The sequence below is a fragment of the Equus quagga genome, chromosome 2 (genome assembly GCF_021613505.1).
Source record: "Equus quagga isolate Etosha38 chromosome 2, UCLA_HA_Equagga_1.0, whole genome shotgun sequence".
NCBI classification, from domain to species: Eukaryota; Metazoa; Chordata; class Mammalia; order Perissodactyla; family Equidae; genus Equus; species Equus quagga.
The window spans coordinates 2,092,123-2,114,109 of record NC_060268.1 but is presented as its reverse complement, the minus strand read 5'-3'; the positions used below and the strand labels follow the sequence as shown (position 1 = coordinate 2,114,109).

The window sequence follows — 21,987 nt, the reverse complement described above, 5'->3', positions numbered from 1 at the left end:
TCTTCCATAATATGTTGCAAAACATAATGGAAATGAAGTACCCAGTTTAGACCTTAATGATTAAATAAATATAAAATTAAATGCATGTATAATAAGTATTTCAAATAAATTTAGACTGGAGTACTTCCCAAAACATTTTCATGAATCTCTTGTCTCTATAATAGTGCATGTGGTCCATTGGTTCATAGATCCAAGCATTGCAGCATTCAACATTTTACTCTTTATCTAAAGCTGTTTTTTGGCTAAGAAGAACACTGTCTTAGATTTCTTCTCTGCCATAACAGTTGCCTTTCTTCTTTATTTTTTTTTCCAATTTTTTTTTATTGAGTTCATAATAGTTTACATCAATATGAGATTTCACTTGTATATTATTTCTTGACTGTCAGCACAAGTGCTCCCCTTCACCCCCTGTGCCCACCCTCCACCTCCCTTCCCCTGGTAACCACTGAACTGTTTTCTTTGTCCATGTACTTGTTTATATTCCACATATGAGTGAAATCATCTTGTGTTTGTCTTTCTCAGACTGGCTTATTTTGCTTAGCATAATTCCCTCTAGGTCCTTCCACGTTATTGTAAATGGGATGAATTTGTCTTTTTTTCTGGCTGAGTAGTATTCCATTGTATATATATACCACATCTTCTTTATCCAGTTATCGATCGATGGGCACTTGTGTTGCTTCCGTGTCTTGGCTATTGTGAATAGTGCTGCGACAAACATAGGGGTACGTATGTTACTTTGGATTGTTGATTTCAGATTGTTTGGGTAGATACCCAGTATTGGGATGGCTGGGTCATAGGGCATTTCTATTTTTAGTTTTTTGAGGAATCTCCATACTGTTTTCCATAGTGGCTGTACCAGTTTGCATTCCTACCAGCAGTGTGTGAGGGTTCCCTTCTCTCCACACCCTCTCCAACATTCGTTATTTTTAGTCTTAGTGATGATAGCCATTTTAACAGGTGTAAAGTGATATCTTAGTGTAGTTTTGATTTGCATTTCCCTCATGATTAGTGATGTTGAACATCTTTTCATGTGTTTATTGGCCATCTGTATATCTTCTTTGGAAAAATGCCTGTTCATCTCCTCTGCTCGCTTTTTGATCAAGTTGTTTGCTTTCTTATTGTTCAGTTGTGTAAGTTCCTTATATATTATGGAGATTAACCCCTTGTCAGATATATGATTTGCAAATATTTTCTCCCAATTGGTGGGTTGTCTCTTTGTTTTGATTGTAGTTTCTTTTGCCTTGCAGAAGCTCTTTAGTCTGATGAATTCCCACTTGTTTATTTTTTCTTTTGTTTCCCTTAATTTCTATACTTTTATAACAAGGCTTGAGAGCCAGTAAACTTACTCTATTTGTTCCCAGTCTGTTCTCCTACAAATATGTCTTGGCTCTTTTAGGCCTTTGCATTTCCATATAAATTTTGAATTAGCTTGTTAATTTCCAAAAAGCCTACTGGAATGTTAATTGGAATTGCATTGAATCTAGAGTTCAAGTTGAGGAGAAGTAACTTCAAGTCCATGTGAGACTTCAAGCCTGTGAACACCGTATCCCTCTATATCCCTCTATTTATTTAGACCTCTATTTATTTAGTGTGACAAAATGTTCCGGGCTTATCTTGGATATTTCCTATCCTAGACCAGTAATCAGCCATTTCTCCAAGGAATTCTGACTCTGCAGAGGGCCAAGTGGTATTTAGGGACTTCAGTCTCAGAGCAATGCCAGGCGGGCCATTGCTATTGGGTGAGTAGTTATTTCTACATTTTTTCAGCAGCTAGAGACAGGAAATACAAAATTTTAAAGATAAAACACAACTTGCGTTCATAAGATGGTTCCATTCCACGCTCAGAACCACTGAGCTTTGAACCCACCTCACCGATCCTACCTTCGCATGTCCTTTGTCCTGTGTTGAAAATCACCAACATAATGACTCATTTGCTTTATCTCATAATTCACACAACAATACCAATTACACCACCCAGAATATGCTAACTAAAAACAGTTCCAATATTTGCTACAGATCCTTTATTTTTAGGTTTTGTGCCATCAGAGATGTACAGTCATACCTAGTGTTCTGTGGCCACTTTACAAAGTTCTCTTCTGGGTGATTATGCTGCCCCCTTGATACATAGATTCATTTGTTTATTTTACTTTTTATTTAGGATTTGTGGTTTTTTTTTTTTTTTTTTTGAGGGAGGTTAGCCCTGAGCTAACATCTACCACCAAGCCTCCTCTTTTTGCTGAGGAAGAGTGGCCCCGAGCTAACATCTGTGCCCATCTTCCTCTACTTTATATGTGGGACGCCTGCCACAGCGTGGCGTGATATTCGGTGTGGCTGTGCCGGAATCTGAGCTGGCGAAGCCCAGGCTGCCAATGAAGAGTGTGTGAACCTAAGTGCTGTGCCACTGGGTTGGCCACTAGGATTTGTTTTTTGTTTTTTTTTAATTTTAATTTGGCTTTGTAATCATACAGTATTTTACATTGTTCCAAAGTCAAAAATTCAAGTTTTGATTTTGTACATTAGATTTTTTTACTTAATTTGAAACCTATTTATATATACTATGAGGTAGCTTCAACTATATATTTTCTCCAGCTCAATTATTAATTGTTCTATCATTATTTATTGAATTGTTCAATTTTTCCAAGTGATTTGAAATAGCACATTAACATACATGTAATTTCTATGTATATATATGAGGAGGGCATGTTATTCTATTCCTACCTTTTGAAACATGGAGGTTTATGAGCAATGAATATTGATTTTTATTAAATAACTTTCCTCTCTTTTGAGGTGATCAGATTTTTTTTCCTAATTTAAATATTGATGTGATATCTTTCCTAACAGGATATATTTGTATTTCAGATATGAATCTTATGTGGTTGTAACAAGTATTTCAACATACTGTTCACTTCTATTTGCAGAAATACACAGAATTTTTTAAGGGAAGTAATTGGTGACTTTGTCAATTTGTTTCTTGGTTAGGCCTTAACTTTTTTGTCCTATCCATTTGGAGTCCGTTTGGAAGCATTATAGGAGCTTAGAATAGAACTGAATTGTCCCTCTGAGCTTTGGTGGGCTTGCATAAACGGAGCATTTCTGTGAGCGTTTAGGGACAATGAATAAGTTCCTAAGCCAGGAGGCTGTTCGCCTTTTGTTTTTCCAGGACGTAATCTACCCCAGCCCTACAAAGTGCTTTTGGACCTTTGAAGTCTTCCTTGTTCCTGTAAACAGGACACTGTAACAGGGGTTGCCCCAGGCAGGGAACTGAGTGACTGAGAGTAGGAGGGAGACTTACTTTACTATACTTTTTTTTTTTTTAAAAGATTTCATTTTTTTCCTTTTTCTCCCCAAAGCCCCCCAGTACATAGTTGTATATTCTTCGTTGCGGGTCCTTCTAGTTGTGGCATGTGGGACGCTGCCTCAGCGTGGTTTGATGAGCAGTGCCATGTCTGCGCCCAGGATTCGAACCAACGAAACACTGGGCCGCCTGTAGCGGAGTGCGCGAACTTAACCACTCGGCCACGGGGCCAGCCCCACTTTACTATACCTTTTAAGAAAAAGGTGTGGTAAAATACATATAATATGAAATTTGCCACTTTAACTATATTTAAGTGTACAGTTCAGTGCCATTAATTACATCCACAATGTTGTGCAACCATCACCACTATCTAGTTCCAAAACTTTTTCATCACTCCAAACAGAAACTGTATACCCACTGAGTAATACCTCCTTCTCCCCAGCTCTTGGTGTCCTGCAATCTACTTTCTGTCAACATGAATTTGCCTATTATAGGTATTTCATATAAGTGGAATCATACAGTATTTGTTCTTTGGTGTCTGGCTTATTTCACTTAACAAAATGTTTTCGAGGTCCATCCGTGTTGCAGTATGTATCAGAACTTCATTACTTTTTAAGGCTGAATAATATTCCGTTGTATGTATATACTGCATTTTGTTTATTCATTCATCTGTTGATGAACTTTTGGGTTGTTTCCACCTTTTGGCTATTGTGAATAATGCTGCTATGAACATTGGCTTACAAGTCTTGTTTGAGTCCCCGTTTTCAATTCTTTTGGGTGTATACCTAAGAGTATACTTGCAGGGTCATATGGTAATTCCATGTTTAACTTTTTGAGGAAGCACAAAACTGTTTTCCACAGTGACTATGCCATTTTATATTCCCACTGGCAATGTACAAAGGTTCCAGTTTTTCCACATCCTTGCCAACACTTGCTATTTTCTGGGTTTTTTCTTTTTTTAGTTTTTTAAATAATAATCACCCTAGTGGCTGTAAAGTGGTATTCACTGTGGTGTTCATTTGTATTCCCCCAGTGACTTATGATGTTGACCTTTTTTCATGTGCTTATTGTCCATTTGTATATCTTCTTCAGAGAAATGTCTATTAAAGTCCTTTGCCCATTTAAAAAATTTGGTTGTCTTTTTGTTGTTGAGTTATAGGAATTCTTTACATAGTCTAGATTTTAAACCCTTATCAGATACATGTAGTTTTCTTTTGTTGTAGTGTCTTTTTCTGACTGGCCTCGTACAATGAGTTAGGAAGTGTTCCCTCCTCTTCAATTTTGGAAGAATTTGAGAGGGATTGGTATTAATTCTTCTTTAAATGTTTGGTAAAATTCACCCTGAAGCCATCTGGACCTGGGCTTTTCTTTGTTGGGAGGTTTTTGAATACCAGTTCAATCTCTTTACTTGTTATAAGGTTACTCAGATTTTCTGTTTCTTCACAAGCCGTTTTTGGGAGTGTGTGTCTTTCCAGGAATTTTTCTTTCTTTCTTTCTTTTTTTTTTGAGGAAGATTAGCCCTGAGCTAACTACCGCCAGTGCTCCTCTTTTTTTTCTGAGGAATCCTGGCCCTGAGCTAACATCCGTGCCCATCTTCCTCTACTTTCTATGTGGGATGCCTACCCCAGCATGGCTTGACAAGTGGTGCCATGTCCACACCTGGGATCCAAACCGACAAACCCTGGGCCGCTGAGAAGCCGAACATGTGAACTTAACTGCTGCGCCACCGGGCCGGCCCCTCCAGGAATTTTTCTATTTCCTCTAGTTTATCCAATTTGTTGGCATACAGTTTTTCCTAGTATTCTCCTGTAATCCTCTTTTTTTCTGTAATGTTGAAAGTAATGTCCTCTCTGTCATTTCTGATTTTAATAATTTCAGTCTTCTCTCCTTTTTTCTTAGTCAATCTATGTAAAGATTTATTTTCTTGATATTTTCAAAGAACCAACTTTTGGTTTTGTTGTTTTTCTCTTCACTATTTTGCTTATTTCCCCTTTAATTTTTGTTATTTCTTTCCCTTTATCTATGGGTTTAGTTTGCTCTTCTCTTTCTAGTCCTTAATGTGTGCAGTGCTATTATTGACTTGAGATCTTCCTTTTTAAAAAAAATTTCTAGGCATTTACAGCTATAAATTTCCCTCTGAGAACCGCCTTCACTGCATCCCATAGTGTTGTTTTATTGTGTTTTCATTTTCACTCATTTCAAGGTAATTTCTAATTTCCCCTTGTGACTTCTTTTTCTTTTTTTGAGGAAGATTAGCCCTGAGCTAACTACTGCCATCCCTCCTCTTTATGCTGAGGAAGACTGGCCCTGAGCTAACATCCGTGCCCATCTTCCTCTGCTTTTTATGTGGGATGCCTACCACAGCGTGGCTTTCTTGCCAAGTAGTGCCATGTCCACACCCAGGATCCGAACCAGCAAACCCTGGGCTGCCAAGAAGCAGAACGTGTGAACTTAACCGCTGTGCCACTGGGCTGGCCCCGTGACTTCTTTTTTGACCCTTTGAATTGACAGGTTTTTTTTTTTTTGCTTTTTCTTTCAGCACTTTAAAGATTTAATTACGTTGCCTTTTGGCCTCCATTTTTTCTGGTGAGAAATTCACTCTTATTTGTATTTTTCTTCCCCTTTATATAGTATGTCCACTTTCTCTGGCTTTTCTTTATCTGTTCTTTATTTTTGCTCTTCATTGATTAGATTAAAATGTGCCTGCATGTAGTTTCCTGTATTTATCCTGCTTGGAGTGCGCTGAGTTTCTGGGACCGGTGGGTTTATATCTTTCATCAGTTTTAGGAAGTTCCTAGTAATTATCAAATATTTCTTCTACACATTTATCTGTCTCTTCTCCTTCTGGGGCTCTTCATTTGCACTTTAGACCATTTGATATTGTTCCACTTGGCTTGGGCTCCCTGTTTTTTCCCCCTACTCTTTTCTTCTCTTTGCTTTAATTTAGGTACTTTTTATTGACCTGTTACCTCTCTTCAAGTTCACTGATCTTTTCCATTGCTGTGTCCAGTTTGCTGTTAAGCCTCTCTAATGAATTATTTATTTCTGACATCTTATTTTCCATTTTTAGCATTTCCATTTAGTTCTTTTTCACGGTTCCATGTCTCCGCTGAAATTACCCAGTTCTTCCTGCATGTTGTCCACCTGTTACAAACTAGGTCTGTTAGCATTTTGAATCATAGTTATTTTAAAGGCCATATCTGATCTTTCCAATGTCTGAACCATCTTGGGGTCAGTTTATATTCACTCTTCTCTCGATCATGGGTCACTTTTCTTGCCAATCATGTGTCTTGTAATTTTTTCATCGTATGCTGGACATTCCGTATGAAAGAATGGTAACGACTGGAATAAACGGTATTTATCTTCAGGAGAGACATACCCTTTCTTCTTGCCTCAGGCAGCTAGAGTAGGAGCTGCCTCAGTCCCATTTGTTGTGGATCTGTGTTTGAACTTTGTTGCAGCTGTAGTTTGATTCAGTTTTACCGCTGTCTTCAAATGCTTTGAGGCAGGATCCAGACTTTCCTTTGCTAGAACCCATGTGTGAGCACTAGAGATTGTCTAGAGATTGGCAGCTGTGCTTCACAGCTGAGCTCCCACCTCCCAGAACTGTGGGAGATCTCTCCTGTTTTAGAGCCTAGTTGCTAGGTCTGTGGGTCACTAGGGAGTTCTCTTTGCTCTGCAGTCCCACTTTATGCTTTCTGCACCTTGGGAGATCTCTTTCAGCCTCGCTTCTCCTCCCTGAGCCTTTTGAGGGCAGCTGCCTTGTGTACTCTTATGGCTTGGCATGCCTCTGAGGTGTTTCCTCAGATCTCATGCCCTGACCTCAGACTTTAGTAATTGAAAGCTCAGATTCCCTCCAGGAGGTTTGCTCGGCTCTCCTTGGCTTCCAGCTGTTGGTAACTGACCCTGAGTGTTCCCTGAAGACTGTGAAAGAGTTGTTGAGTGGGTTCAAACTCCCTCTGGGGCTGGGTTTCTTAAGGTTCTAATTTGCCATGCCAGCCTACCTGTATCTGTTAAAATTTGAAGTGGTTTCTTTTACAAACCCTACCTGTGCTAGATGCCTCCTCCTCCTGCTGTCCAATGTGAGGAATGCAAGCAACCATGGTCTCTTCTCTCCCACTTAGAGCTCATCACTTTCTGGAATTAGTCCATTCAGGCCTCTTTCTTCCTTTAGCTCTTGGATTTCTTTTTAAATTATGCTTTTGTAGTTTCTCTGGCTTGTTCAGGTTGTTAGGCTGAGAGAAATGATCTCTTTCAGCTTTCTGTGGACAAACTGGAAGTAGAACTCTAAGGTGTGTTCTTTTGTGTTTGTTTTTCAGGTTAATATATTTTGGTGGCTATGGGTGTAGGAGACACAGTGAACTCCAGGACTGTTTTGATGTTCATGATGCGTCTTGGGTAAGAGAGTCATCACTGTTTACATGTTCCTCTAATTTAGTATTGCCTTACAGTCTTTAGAAATAGTGAGCCCACTCTTTCTCATTTTAATTTGCCATAATTGGCACAATGAAAAAAATGTGTTTTCTGTCATTTGGATTTGGTTGGAGGAGGTTCTCTTGCCTTATGATGTTAGACTTCATGGCTACTGGCAGAGCAATTTCTCTTATGTCATTAATCACTTACAGCTGCTTCTCTTAGACAAGTAGAGGCTTTGGTGCAACTTGGAAAAACTTTGTTCATAGGTAACCACACGGCCCTTGCTGACATACGCCTTCTTTTAGGTCCATCCACCCGAACTATTCATAGCTCAGACTGGCCTCTCTAAGAGTGAGGAAGTTGGTAGTGATATTACTTCCCTACTTACTATTACTGGTAAGAGAATAAACTATTATTAAAGAAAGAAGTCATGACTTATAAAAGTGAAATCTTTTAAAAGATAATTTTAAAAACCATTTATCCCACCACCAAGGTGCACAGTAACTCTTCAGTTTTACCTTCTACCAAAATATCTAATTATGTCTGTTGTTAATGTAATGTATGTGTAGATTTCATGTATATCTCTTTGTATGTGGGTCTTTAAAAAATTCTTCATGTTTCTACATGGTTTTTGAGTTTTTAAATGAAATAACTTTAAAGCTTTTCTACCTACAGTATTACTGATAATTTTCAGAAACATAGCTTCCCGTTACTTATATCTAATTACTTTTACTCATCGGTGAAATCTCTCATATTTTTCCTCCCCTAGTACAGTTAGGCTACTACTCATGTCCTGAAGTTCCTGGTACACAAGTAGACTTTTTTGTTTAGATTCTAAACTGAGTAAATTTTTTAGTTTATTCGACTTGTTTGACAAGTCCTGACAAGAATGCACGCTGTGTTTTGACATAGAAGAGAAAGCTGGCACGGAGGGAAGCTAGAGCAGTGAGAGGGTTTCTGCGCTCCGGAAGATGCTCAGCACAGTGCAGCTGTGAATCTGTGCCTTGCCGACGGTTCTGTCTCTTAGAGAGAGTGAGCGTGTGTTTGACCTATACGAACAAATTGCTTGGTTAAGTAGAAGTGATTGGAACTTTTTGGAAAAAGGAACCATGGTCCCCTAAAGTTTCTAATAGCAAAAATTAGGAATTCTGACCATGTACTTTAGAAAAACAGATTTCAAAATGTAAATATTCTGTCCTCTGCAATTCTAAAAGAGACAGTCCTTTGAGAGAGTTGGAAGATTGTCAACAAGTAAAATTATGACTCACTGCAAGCAATGCCATGAGAAGAAACCTTGCCACACTGTGCGAGCCTTGTGTGTGCATTGGCTTTATGACTATGGTAACACTTGACTGTCTTTTTGTAAAGGTGTCTATTGTTTCACCAGTAGATATGCAATGAAACCATAACAATAATCTAAAAATTATAAAAGCTTTTAAATATTTAAGAAGTTCCCTTTTTTAGGAAGAGCAGATGTTCTGGGGATGGCATAATGATGTTCATGTATTTGACACAAAGACACAGAGTTGGTTTCAACCAGAAATTCAAGTAAGTATTGTGAAAAGTTACCTTTATATTCATATATTCACTGATACTTTTAAAATCTATTTTTTTACTAAGTTATTTGGACTTTAATAATTGAGTCTGTAACCACATACAAAGGGGTTCTCTTGAGTACTGTTACTAGTACTATTTTTTTCATCATGTATTTTTCTCCAGGTTAGCTAAGATTTTCTAGAAAAATCTAAAAAGGTGCCATCATCATTCTTTACCCACAAGTGTGATCCCCTGACTTAATGAAGGCTCTTTTAAAAAATTGTTTCATAACAAAGTCCATGATTTAAAAAAACCCATGTTTCATTAACCCTTGAAGTCAGAGCTATATGCAATTATAGCATGATAAAAATACATTATTAATATCTTTCATGTGCTAGGGAGCAAACACAAATTCAAATTAGTTTAAGCAATGATGAATTCCCACATGGCTGGAAAGCGTATTTTGGAATGGCTCATGCAGAGGAAGCCAGAGTGCAGGGGACCGGGGCCTTGGGACCCGGAGCAGGTTGCTCAGCACCATCACGATGCTTTCCCGCTCTCTTGCTTCATTCTGTCTGCTGGAGACCGGCGGCTCATTTGTGGGGAGCATGGCCCTGGCTACACAGCAGTTCTTTCCATTGGTGCTATATTCTCTCAATGTCTGTATATTAATCAGAGAAAAGGACTCTGGCTCTGCCTGGGCATGTTCCCACTCTTTACATCAGTCCCTGATGCCGAGGGCATGAGACTCAGGCCTGTCAAGGGAGCAGGGGATTGTGATTGACAAGCTTACCAGAACTATGCAGAATGGAATGTGGAACAGGCCAAATACATGTGCATGACTAAGCCCCTTACAGTCCAGCTTCTCTTGGGGGAAGAGATCGGAGGCTTGATGCAAAACAGTCAGTGGTAGAAAACTGAACCTTCTCAGCATCCTCTTTTTGCAAGCAGTGAATTTCAGGTTTCCATGCTCTTCTGTTCTCTTCACCCCATTTCTAATTTTAGAACTGATCAGCTCTCAGTCTTTTATGCTTGTTAAGTGAATTTTGCTTCAATCAGCATTTAAATTTTAAGATTTCTGTCTTCATTAATGAAGTAAAAGCATTTTATCTCTGTTAAAATAATTTCATGTTAGCAAGCACGTGGAGAGAAATATTGTTGAGAGTGGATCTACTGAAACATCCTAGATCTCTTTTAGGCCTCTTGACCCTTATTTCTTGGAGAGTGAGCAAGGGTCTGGAGCCACCAAAGGCATGTTAGAATGTGCTCCTGGAGAAAAGGGAGTTGAGGGAGCTTTGTCCTTGGTCTTTGGGCTTCTAGTCTTCCTCTGACTCCTCTCTCTCTCCTTGCTTTAATCAGTATCCTTCCCCTCCTCTGCTCCAGCAGAAGCACATGCCTTCTGCACGTTACATCTGCAGATGACGCTATTTTAGTTAGTGCTTAACATTATTTTCACTGTAATTTCCCTGATGATGTCTTCAAATAAATTCTTATATTGTTGATATGCTATCTGAAAGTTTTTCTGACCTCGTTGTAGCTGGAATCTGTTATTTTTATTTGAAATAAATAAATGTTATTTTAAAATTTTTCTTTAAAATGTTATTTTTTTGGAGACATTGTTAAATTACTTCATTATTCCCAAATATCTGCATCCAAAGGCAAGGCAACATGGTAGAGTGTAACAGTTGTTGGTGTTGAAGTTGAAAGAAATGGATTTGCGTTCTAATTGTGTCAGAGAAGAACTGTGTTCTTTAGATGAGCTGTGTACTGTGTCGTCTGTACAGTGGAAAGGTCGACAGTGTCTTCCTCCGTGGGATTTTTACTGCTATAAGAGCAACACATGGTAATATGGATCTTTGAGTTATTTTCATAGCTAAGAAGCACTGTGCATTATTTACACAACTAGGCACACAGACGAATGCAAATACCATTTCTTTGATTTTATTTGGAATTATATGAACTCAGTTTATTCAGAAGCTTTGGTTGGTTATTAAATGTATTTGACAAATAAAAAAGGAGAAAGTCGATGTTTATTTCATAATAAATGTGTATATCGTAGAAGAATTTTTCTGAGATTTCGAATCAGGGGTGGGGTAATAATACAAATTTTGTTTTGCTGGAAGGGCTGGGAACCATAACTCAAATGTTTCTCTGTCATTTATTTAAGTGTTATGTGGGTGTATTCAGATATATAGGTAATATCTGAATTATTTCTTACCATGTTGACTTCAGCACTGTTATTCAAGTAAGCCTGAAAAGTCTAGGAATTTATAATATTGGATGTGGAACTTAAATTTCCCGTGCCCACATTCAGTAGCCAATGAGCTGAAAATGCTGGGTTCTCTGAGGACTTGGGGTGAAATACATACACAGAGGCACCTGCTGTGAACACGTAGAAATTAATGCAGACAATTCTCCCTTCAAATCTTATTCATTCCTGTACCCTTTACACTCTTTTTTCCCACCAATCCAAAACTTCTCTGAAGGAAAGATTTGCTATATTTATTCAAAATAAAGTATAGAGAAGTGTTGTCAGCTAATGAGAAGAGTTTTAGTAAGAGGTGAAGCACTGTTTAGCTTAAGCCAAAAATGAAATTCTTGTGGGAGTCAAAGCCCTAGCAGTGTTGGGGGACAGATTTCATGTTTTTAGAGTCCCTGAGACCATCACACTGTGTACTGCTCATGCATAATATTAACTCTGTGTCAGGGGGAGAAAGAGAATTTTTTTTAATTTGATTTTTAAATTCTTATATTTTAAGCTAAAATTTACATGAAATCTTATTTTGCTAAATAGCGTCAGGCATTTAAGAGAAATACTTGAAAAAGTAAAGATCCCAGTAAATAAATTCATTCTTGAAGAGTATTTGTCTATAATTATTACTAAATTATTTAGAATGAACTTCTGCATTAGGGTTTTTAACTGAATTACATAGGTAATGGTACCTCAGTGGGCAAGTATTTCTTCTGTTGAGCCTAGGAATGTGGCTCATCACAGATGTTTCAAGTCTGGGCTGTTTTCTGATGTTTCCTTGCAGGGTGGAGCTCCCCCACAGCCACGAGCCGCCCACACGTGTGCAGTTCTCGGAAATAAGGGCTACGTCTTTGGTGGACGTGTTTTGGTTAGTGTTTTTATTGGAAATGGTCTTTTTTTAAAAGATTTTATTTCTCCTTTTTCTCTCCAAAGCCCCATGGTACATAGTTGTGTATTTTTAGTTGTGGGTGCTTCTAGTTGGGGCATGTGGGACGCCGCCTCAGCATGGCTTGATGAGCGGTGCCGTGTCTGCGCCGCCCAGGATCCGAAGTGGGAAACCCTGGGCCACCAAAGCAGAGGGAGCGAACTTAACCCCTCGGCCACGGGGCCAGCCCTGGAAATGGTCTTTTTTATGTGTGATGTTTCTTATAAAAATTTATCCTCTGATTTGTGGAACAACTGAACATTTAGATAATCTAGAGATTAAAATGCTCTGTAATAATAATTTTTATTTATCTTCTATTCCCCAAATAGACCATACATGAGTAATCATAGATGATTATAAATAATATTTTAATGAGGAGAGTCCTTTGCTTTAGTGTATTATCAGAAAAGTTTAATTTTTTACTGCCTAAATCCTGTTAGTTTAAACTCATTTCTTCCTTTCTCCCTTGACATGTTAATTTGCTATGTTAATTTTATTAATGCTTATTATCGTTTCCCATTATATAAACTTCTGATGTTAAGTAAAATAGAGTCTATTTTTAATCTGCACTTATTTTAAAACCAAAATTTTCGCCCTTGAAAGATGTAAAACACTGACCAACTTAACACGCTTTTATTTTAGCAAACTAGGATGAATGATTTGCACTATCTCAACTTAGACACCTGGACTTGGTCTGGAAGGTAAGTTTGAAATTTAAGTCTGTTTTAATCTATAGGCATTGCTGTGTGTGTGTGTGTGTGTGTACCCCATAATCCAAATTTGGGTCTCTAAAACTGAACTGGTAATTTTTCCCTTCAGATTATATGTCCAAGCAAGGAATATGTATATATTTAAATATAGAGTTTTTCTTTAACCAAACTATATAAAACATGAGAATACTAGCAGTTGAGAACAGATTACGTAAAAGTACCGGTTTTGTGCTATGTATTCTCAATGACTGGTCAGTAGAATAAATGAAGACATAGTTTCACAGATCATCACAGGTAAACAGATAATGGAGTAGGTAAAAAGTCAGATTTTATTCATGGCTTATATATTAGCAATAGAGTAAATATATTTAGCTATCAATTCAATTGCTCGTGTAATGAGATGAAGTCAGAGCTATATATTATTCCAAAGTATAAATACTACTGAAAATAAAACCATGAAAGTGCCAAGAAGAAAATATGGCAGATTATCTTGAAAATCTTGGCATGGAGAAAGCTTTTCTAAAGATGATATAAACCCAAAATTCATAAATGAGAAGACTGATTGATAAGACCACTTAAGAATTAAATATTTCTGTAGAGAAAAATATACCACAAAAAGTTAAGAGGTGAATTGGAAAATGGAAACAAAAAACAAAGCAGAAGTAATATTTACAGTATTTCTAACAGAGAGGACTAAGAGCCACAAGAACTAAGATAATCAGTAAGAAAACGACGAATACCCAGTAGGAAAGAGGATGAAGAACATGAATGAGCACTCTGAGAAGAAATGCAAATAGGCAAAAATTATTTTAAAAAAGATGTCCAACTTCATAGATTATTAACGAAATGGAAATAAAAATAATAGTTTTTGCTTATCAGATAAAAATAATTAAAAATGACCTGTCTGGGGCCATCCTGTGGCCTAGTGGTTAAGTTCCACGCACTCTGCTCTGGCGGCCTGGGGTCAGTTCCCAGGCACCGACCTACACCACTCATCAGCAGCCATGCTATGGCGGCAACCACATACAAAGTAGAGGAGGATTGGCACAGATGTTAGCTCAGGGCAAATCTTCCTCACCAGAAATAAAAATAAAAAAAAAAAAAGACCAGTATGTGCTAGGTTGCAACAACACAATTAGGAGGAGTATAAATTGGTACAATTTTTATGGAAGGTATTTTGACAATATGTTTGAGATGTAAAATGGAATTTCTATTTTGATCTAGAATTTCTCCAAAGACAATAATTGGACAAGTGTATGTCTGTGTGTGGGCATGTACGTATGTATGTATGTGTGCACACACAAAGGTGTTTATTGCAACATTATTTATGAAAGCAAAAACTTGAGATCAGTCCTCATGCCTACAAGTGGGGATTGTTTAAATCGTGGTACATTTGCCCAAAGGGAAGCCATGCTCCATTACCACAGGAAACTATACTTCATGGAGATATTCTACAACATACTAGTTGAATGGAAAAAAGTTATAGAATAGAATATATGATCTCATTTATATATTTTTAATAAATATATTTATATGTGCATTAAAGTCTGGAAAGATATAGCAAACTACTATTATTTCTTATTGCTGGAAGACAGGATGATAGAACACTCTTTTGTTTGCTGAGGAAGAATAGCCCTGAGCTAAGATCTGTTGCAAATCTTGCTCTTTCTGCTTGAGGCACATTGTCCCCAAGCTAACATCTGTGCCAATCTTCCTCGCCACTGAAGCGGAGCGTGCCGAACTTAACCACTATGCCATGGGGCCCGCCCCTAGAACTCTCTTTTTAAAAAAAATTTTTTTTGGTTGTTGAATGTTTCGTAACCAAAATGTTTCTTTTCTTTTTTCCCCAAGTGTTTCTTATAGTCAACAAAAACAATAAAAATATTTCCAGTTTGGAAAAAATAAATTACATCTTCTACAAATGGCCCATGTTGTTCTAGAGCATTCCAGAATGTTGGAGAATGGTGTCTTCTCACCTGCTAAATAGCCTAAGTTTTGTGCTTCTAACTTGTGCTTATGTTTTTTTTTTTTTTTACTTTTTTAAGAATATGATAGTATTTGTTTGAAATCTTTAGGGGTTTATCCTGGATCTAGAATGGCTTACATGCTCTTATTTTGAAGTTAGAGTAGCTAGCATTTTCAGGTGAAGATGATGCTTTGGGAAATTCTACAACAAATAAACCGAAGTAAAAACAATAACAAAATCCCATAATAACTATGAAGAAATCAGCTGAAAACACAAAATTAGACATGAAACTACAGTAAAAATGTATAGACATGAAAACAATTGTGTTGAAAAACTGAGGAAGTTATATTGATTAACCAAGAAGAAGGATGTTGAGTGTGCATTGTGAATGAACTGAGAATTGACTTTTTAATTTTCATCCTGTATTCTGTGACCATTTGGCATAGACACTAAGTGGAAAGATTGTTTAAATTCATCTAAGAATTGAAGAATGTTTTAAAGGTATCATGTAGGTGGGATTAGTAAAATCAACTTTTTTTTTTTTTAAGTAGTGAGGTCAGTTTTTTTCTTTAAGATCTGAGATGATCAAAAACCTTTTAGTGGGGTCAGCCTGGTGGCGCAGCAGTTAAGTGCGCACATTTCAATTTGGCGGCCTGTGGTTTGGTGGCAGATATTAGCTCAGGGCTAATCTTCCTCAAAAACAAAAACAAAAACAAAAAACTTTTAGTTTGACTAACAGAGTCCCTAGATTTTTATCTTTTTCCCTTGCCACAGGATTCCTGTTACTGGAGAAAATCCCAAACACCGCTCATGGCATACTTTAACGCCAATAGCTGATGATAAGCTCTTCCTATTTGGTGGACTAAGTGCAGACAATATTCCATTAAGTAAGTCAATTGAAGTTCAGCCTACAGTTATTTCTCACTCTTTTCTCTTACTTTTCTTTGATACTTAAGGTGTCTTCCTTTTTTGCTGATTTACCTTCATCCCCAGCTATACACTTGCATTAAGAATTAGAAGACCCCTTTGCTTTGTCCCCGTGGTTCTCCATGTTCTCCTGTTCCCTGGGTATAGAGAAAAGGAAGGGTGGGTAAACCTGGGTGAATTAAAGCCCCTTCAACTATAGTGTTGTCCTCCTTCTGTGTCCTCCTGGTTTTTGATCCAGATGCTTATACCGTAGGCTGGAATGAGAAAAGAGCAGCCTTTCCCAGGAGGCTCTGGAATAGAAGGTTGGAAGGCCAACTGCTTCTCTTTTTGTTCCAGAACTATAAAGTAAAATCCTGAGTTAGAAGTTTTTTACCTCCTGTCACTGCTAATCCCAACCGCTGTGGGTTTTGTAGTGCAGTTTTTCTTTCAGCAGTAAACTTGTGTCCTCAGGATAGACAAATGACTGAGAATATCCACTTCTTAGTTTGACGTGTTAGATGTTTCGTGTTTTCTTAACTCAGAAGTTTTCTATGGCTAGAGATGTTTTCATTAAGAAACATTATAAGCCATTAAAACCATTGATATGATTTTATATAGGATCTTGAAACAGCTATTTTTCAACAAAAATTTATTGAGCATCAACTGTGCATCTGGCAGTGTGCTGGCCAACAAGCTCCAGGGCCGGTTGGAGAAGCAGCAGTTCCTCACAGGGCATATGAGTTACTGTGGATTATTATGCCTCTTCATTTTGTGGGGAGTTTTAATTAAAAGAGATTTGGAATCTAATAAAAATCTAACATCTGTTTGTTTCCCTAGGGGTTGTTTAATATCATGTCTTCATGTGCTCTGATGTTTTAAATTCCTACTTGCTGTTTTTGGTCACTGACCTGTGGAGAACTCAATGTCCTAACTCTTACTCCAGTCAGTTTCCTCCCTTACACGTTTAGCTTAAGATATGGCCATATGGATATTGATGATACCAGGAAATTATTTTTGGTTTTGTCAACTATGATAATGGTGTTGTGGTTATGTAAAAACTGTCCATTTTGTTTTAGTGATGCTTACTGGAGTATATGTGGGGAAAATGATAGGAGATCTGGGATTTGCTTTAGAATAATTCAGCAACAAGAATAACAAAAAAAGATGAATCGAGCACGTGTGGCAAACTTGACAGTCGTTGATCTGGGATACGTGAGGGCTCATTGTCACATCCACTCTACGTTTGTAGATGTCTGAAATTTTTTATGATAAAATATGCACACACACCAAGGATAGTCATATAAATGTAGCATGATAAATTTGTAAAAAATTAAAATTTTCTCCAAAAGACCTGATCTTAACTTCTGAACTGTCATAACATTGCAGGTGATGGTTGGATTCATAATGTCATAACAAATTGTTGGAAACAACTCACGCATTTACCTAAAACAAGACCCAGGTAAGTCTAGAAGCGGACAAATAGTAAAATAGTTAAGAATTTTTTAAATATTAAAGTATAGCTCTAAATTTATAGTGTTTGCCATTAAAATCATAAATCATCAAAGATATCTTTCAAAAAGGCTTGATGTTACCTAAGTAATTTAATTATCATTTTAATTATATCTGATTATTAGAAATGATCTATTCTGTTTCCACCCACTTTGCATATTTGAAAATATTATTCTTTTAGCTTAATGTATAATCTTGCCTGATAGGTATAAAAAGGCTAAGAATTTGAAAGTGTTATGTAATAATATTTTTAGTAAGTAGATAAGAATGGACTTGGCTTTAGTAGTTATTTGTTTTGGGAAGAGGTTTAGAGCAATTTAATGAGGAAATTGCTTTCGTGTTGATCAAATAGATAATAGATGATTATTTTTCTTTATTAACTGTATGATGTATTCATTAATGTGAATTTTTTGAAAAAGAAAACGTGTTAGTTATTTGTGGTACAGTATAGAGTTAAAGTTGTAGAAACAATATACTATTATTAGACTACAAAGAAAACCATATTAGTATTGTAATTCTTATTTTTTTCTTATTTGATTGAGTAGTATAATAAAGATATATTCATAGGAAATTCAAATTCACATTATAATCATTATAGCCAGTAATAGATGTTCTTTTTCATGCCATGTATTTCAGAATTTTTTTATTATAGATTATTTATATTAGTATGAAGTCAACTTAATGATATGCATTTCAGAAATTTAATAAATGACAGTTAAGTAACTTACTTGAGAAAAAAGTCTGAAAATAATTATATATATCTTAGTGTGTGTATCTATGTTAACATGTACAATACATTTAGAGTTTATTGTAATTACATTTGTGATTCTCATATTTTCATATCTAGAAATTCATTTGATATATTATTTTAGCAATTCTGGATCTTTTGAAATATAGTTTTTAATTTAAAGAGTTTTATATTAAGATCTAGGAGCCTAGAGTTCTAGTCCTTGCTCAGCTGCTACTTAGCTTTTCAGCTTTGGCAAAGTCACTTAAAGAAACTGAGCATCAATTTCTTCATCTGTGAAATGAGGGAGTTGGACTAGATAAGCTCTTTTTTCTGTTTCAGTTGTTTGATTGTATAAATGCATTAATTATAGACCAAAGTGGTAGTAATATGTTTAATTTTTAAATTGTTCCTATTTTATATTTCAATCCTTAAAAAGTAGTTAGAGCAGCAGAACTGTTGTCAGTAATATACTAGTTAGCACTGTAAAGCTATGAGCTCTGTAAAGACATTTCTTTGAATTCAGCTGATGTGTCATGTAAATAATATGCTTTATTAGAATGTTTAGGTGATAAGTTTAGAGCAGCTGTGAGAGGACATAAACTATCAGACTGTAGAAAAAACATCAGGTTGCAAGCTAGATGTCACCAAAATCAAGGCAGGAAAGGCTTTCCTGTGTTCTTCGATGATGAAGCCCAGGCCAGAGTTTCCCTAAGGCAGATAAGACAGAGGCAGATCTATCTTCAGGTCCGAGGTGAGGAGGGTACAGGTGGGATACAGTTTAGTGTAAGGAGAACGTGTGTATGTGTGTATATACTACTGGTTTATGAAAGTGCGAATTTACTTAACATCTAATGCATTTTGTGCAAACTTTTCCAAGTTATAATTTGAAATGTAAGCTGCCCAATTCTCCTCTTGTAATTCTGCAGCAGGTTTCTCAACCTCGGCACTACTGACATTTCAGACCAAGTTATTCTTTGTTTGTAGGGGTGTCCTGTGCATTGCAGGCTGTTTAGCTGCATCTCTAGCCTTTACCCACTACGTGCCAGTAGTGCTGCCCCCCCAACACCTGGAGTTGTGACAATAAGAAATATCTCCAGGTTTTGTCAAATGTCCCCTTGGGGGCCAAATCGCTCCTGGTTGAGAACCACTGTTCTGCAGTGTAGCACTCTGTTCTCCGGGTCTCACCTTGGATAGAGCTGTGCTTGGTTGAAAAGCCATCTGTACGGCCATAGCTGATTGCCTGCATAGGTGGCTGTGAGCAAGGACCGTTTTTTGTGTGTCTGTAAAAGCTGTCCAATGAGGTGTTGACACATAGAGCCATGAGTATTGCCAAGGTTGCACATGGCCTTCTCTCCAGGAAATCGAGCTCATTCCTTCTCATATATGAGGGCATTCGTTGTGTTCTATCTCCTTTGCCCAATCCCTCTTCCCATCCACACCCCCAACCCCACAGCATAATCTGGGTGTTGCTGAAGATTTATATCAATTTATGTTCTAACACACAAGTTGGAGAATTGGGCAGAGTATTTCCCAAACAAAATCTAATGACTCAGCTCTATCCTGGGTCCCAAGTACATTTGTCTTTGTATGTGTCATGATTGTTCCAGGAAAGTATTTGATTTAACAAATTGTGCATAATCCCACTGTTTGCACTTGTGAAAGTTAAGTAAAAAGGATTAATGTACTAAAAGTAAGTTATATGGCAATAAAATAGGTGATAATATGTAATTATTTGGGGCATCTGTTGCTTCAGCAATTTGGTCTGTTAAGAAAAGTAATCTAAGGGGTTGGCCCGGTGGCCGAGTGGTTAAGTTCCCACGCTCCGCTGCAGGCGGCCCAGTGTTTCGTTGGTTCGAATCCTGGACGCGGAAATGGCACTGCTCATCAAACCACGCTGAGGCAGCGTCCCACATACCACAACTAGAAGGACCCACAGCGAAGAATATACGGCTATGTACCAGAGGGGCTTTGGGGAGAAAAAGGAAAAAATAAAATCTTTAAAAAAAAAAAAAAGAAAAGTAATCTAAGTACTCTCAAAGTCAAAGCAATGATTTTTTAAAACCCTAATTTATCTTCTAAAATTGAGAAACTTATGTGTATTTTTTTCTGAGACTTAGAGCCCCTGGAAATATTGAACTTTGTAAAACCATAAAATTATCTTTGGTAAATAATGTGAAGTTGGAGATGAATATGAACTATCAGACCATTTCCAAAAGAACATTAGATGTTCCACTCCTTTATGAAATAATTTGTTTATTTAATCACTGGATAAATTATGCTGGTGTTTTGTGTTTGCTTTCATTAATCAAAAGTTTTTGAGCATCTACTGGATGCAGAACACCATATTAAGCACTTTTAAGGAGAACATAAAATTAGATTACCCAAATTTTCCAGTGGTGTGCTGGTAAACAGTTAACAATTGCTCTCCAGGAAAAACAAAACAAAACAAAGAGCCCTTTTGTAGCATTTGCTGATTTCCACCATGGCCAATTTCAAGCCACCAACATGGCATCACTGAAGGTAGAGTTGGATGGAGATGAGCACGGTCAGTTGTAACTAGCAGGTCGGCCAGTCCCAGCACACCACTGTGGCAAGTTTGACTTTAAAGACCTTCCAGTCTTTGTAGGGAGCTAGAAGACACAGACCTCAGACCATTAAAAGAGCATGTAGAGCAGTTTATCATCAAATGTTGAGTTAGGAGATAATAAATGAGCACATAAATGTCAAAAGGGGCTGAACGGAGAGTTGACAGAGCCAGTTTGGCTGGTATTTGGAACGTTTCCTGGGGATTTTGAGCCAGTTTCTAAAGCCCTGAGAGAATGACTTCCCATTCTAAGAAACAGGGTGAGCCAAAGCCTAGAAATAGATACAAGCTTCTCTCTAAGGGGATGCAATATATGCACTTGGCTGAAGTAGAGTGTTCATTTGGGGAAGGACGAGAGTAAGATTTATGGGAAAAAGAAATAGCTGTTGGTCATAAATATTTAGCCAGGAAAAGTGGCACAGATGCTTCCTTGTCAGGAAATGTCCATGGTTGAAACAGTGTTTGGGAAGTATGACTTATCAGCGGCACGTAGCTGGGAGAGAGGAGAGGCAGAAAGTGAGGAACACGTTGCGGTGGTCCACACCCAGGGTGGGGAGTGTGCGGCAGGGTCGACACAGGGGATGCCCATTGTGTCTGTCAGGTCACGGGGAGCAGAGAACAGGAAAAAGAGTCAAAAATGCTAAGAACAGTAATATGGCAGATAGTAATGAGAAAATTGGGAAAGGTGTCTATTTCTGCAACAGGCTGATCAGTTCCTTTTTAAATTATTTTGTGATAATATCTATGAGATAAAGAGGTTAGAAAAAGGGTGAGGGATATAACAGGAGAGAGTTATTGGAAGTCATCTCCTTATTTGAAATGGTTTGATTTAATGAACTCTGGAATCTAATCCTCTACTGATCGTAGAGGAATCTTTAAAATCTAAGCTCTTTGAGGATATGCCAAAGGTTCATGTTCAATCATGCCTCTTTTGAAATAGATTAAATTTTAGAATGTGCAATTTAAAATTGATTTATATACGATATACAGTTCCTTCCTTGATAGTATTTCACTCTGTTTGTAATTTTCAATCACAGGTTATGGCACACAGCCTGTCTGGGAAAAGAAAATGAAATAATGGTATTTGGTGGGAGCAAAGATGATTTGCTTTCCTTGGATACAGTAAGAAAGTTTCATATCTAAATATTTCCTCTAAGTA

The 21,987-nt window shown here is 37.3% G+C and overlaps 1 protein-coding gene across 2 annotated transcripts in view; it reads left to right on the top strand.

Annotated features, from left to right (window-relative positions):
- Positions 1 to 21,987, top strand: part of KLHDC1 (kelch domain containing 1) — a 48,016-nt gene that overhangs the window by 16,145 nt on the left and 9,884 nt on the right. For both annotated transcript variants that reach the window (XM_046654290.1, XM_046654291.1), the window contains 7 exons: positions 7,615 to 7,693; positions 9,176 to 9,259; positions 12,283 to 12,366; positions 13,066 to 13,124; positions 15,874 to 15,986; positions 17,392 to 17,464; positions 21,866 to 21,950. In XM_046654290.1, coding sequence (XP_046510246.1) covers positions 7,615 to 7,693; positions 9,176 to 9,259; positions 12,283 to 12,366; positions 13,066 to 13,124; positions 15,874 to 15,986; positions 17,392 to 17,464; positions 21,866 to 21,950 — 577 coding nt within the window. The remainder of the gene's footprint in view (positions 1 to 7,614; positions 7,694 to 9,175; positions 9,260 to 12,282; positions 12,367 to 13,065; positions 13,125 to 15,873; positions 15,987 to 17,391; positions 17,465 to 21,865; positions 21,951 to 21,987) is intronic.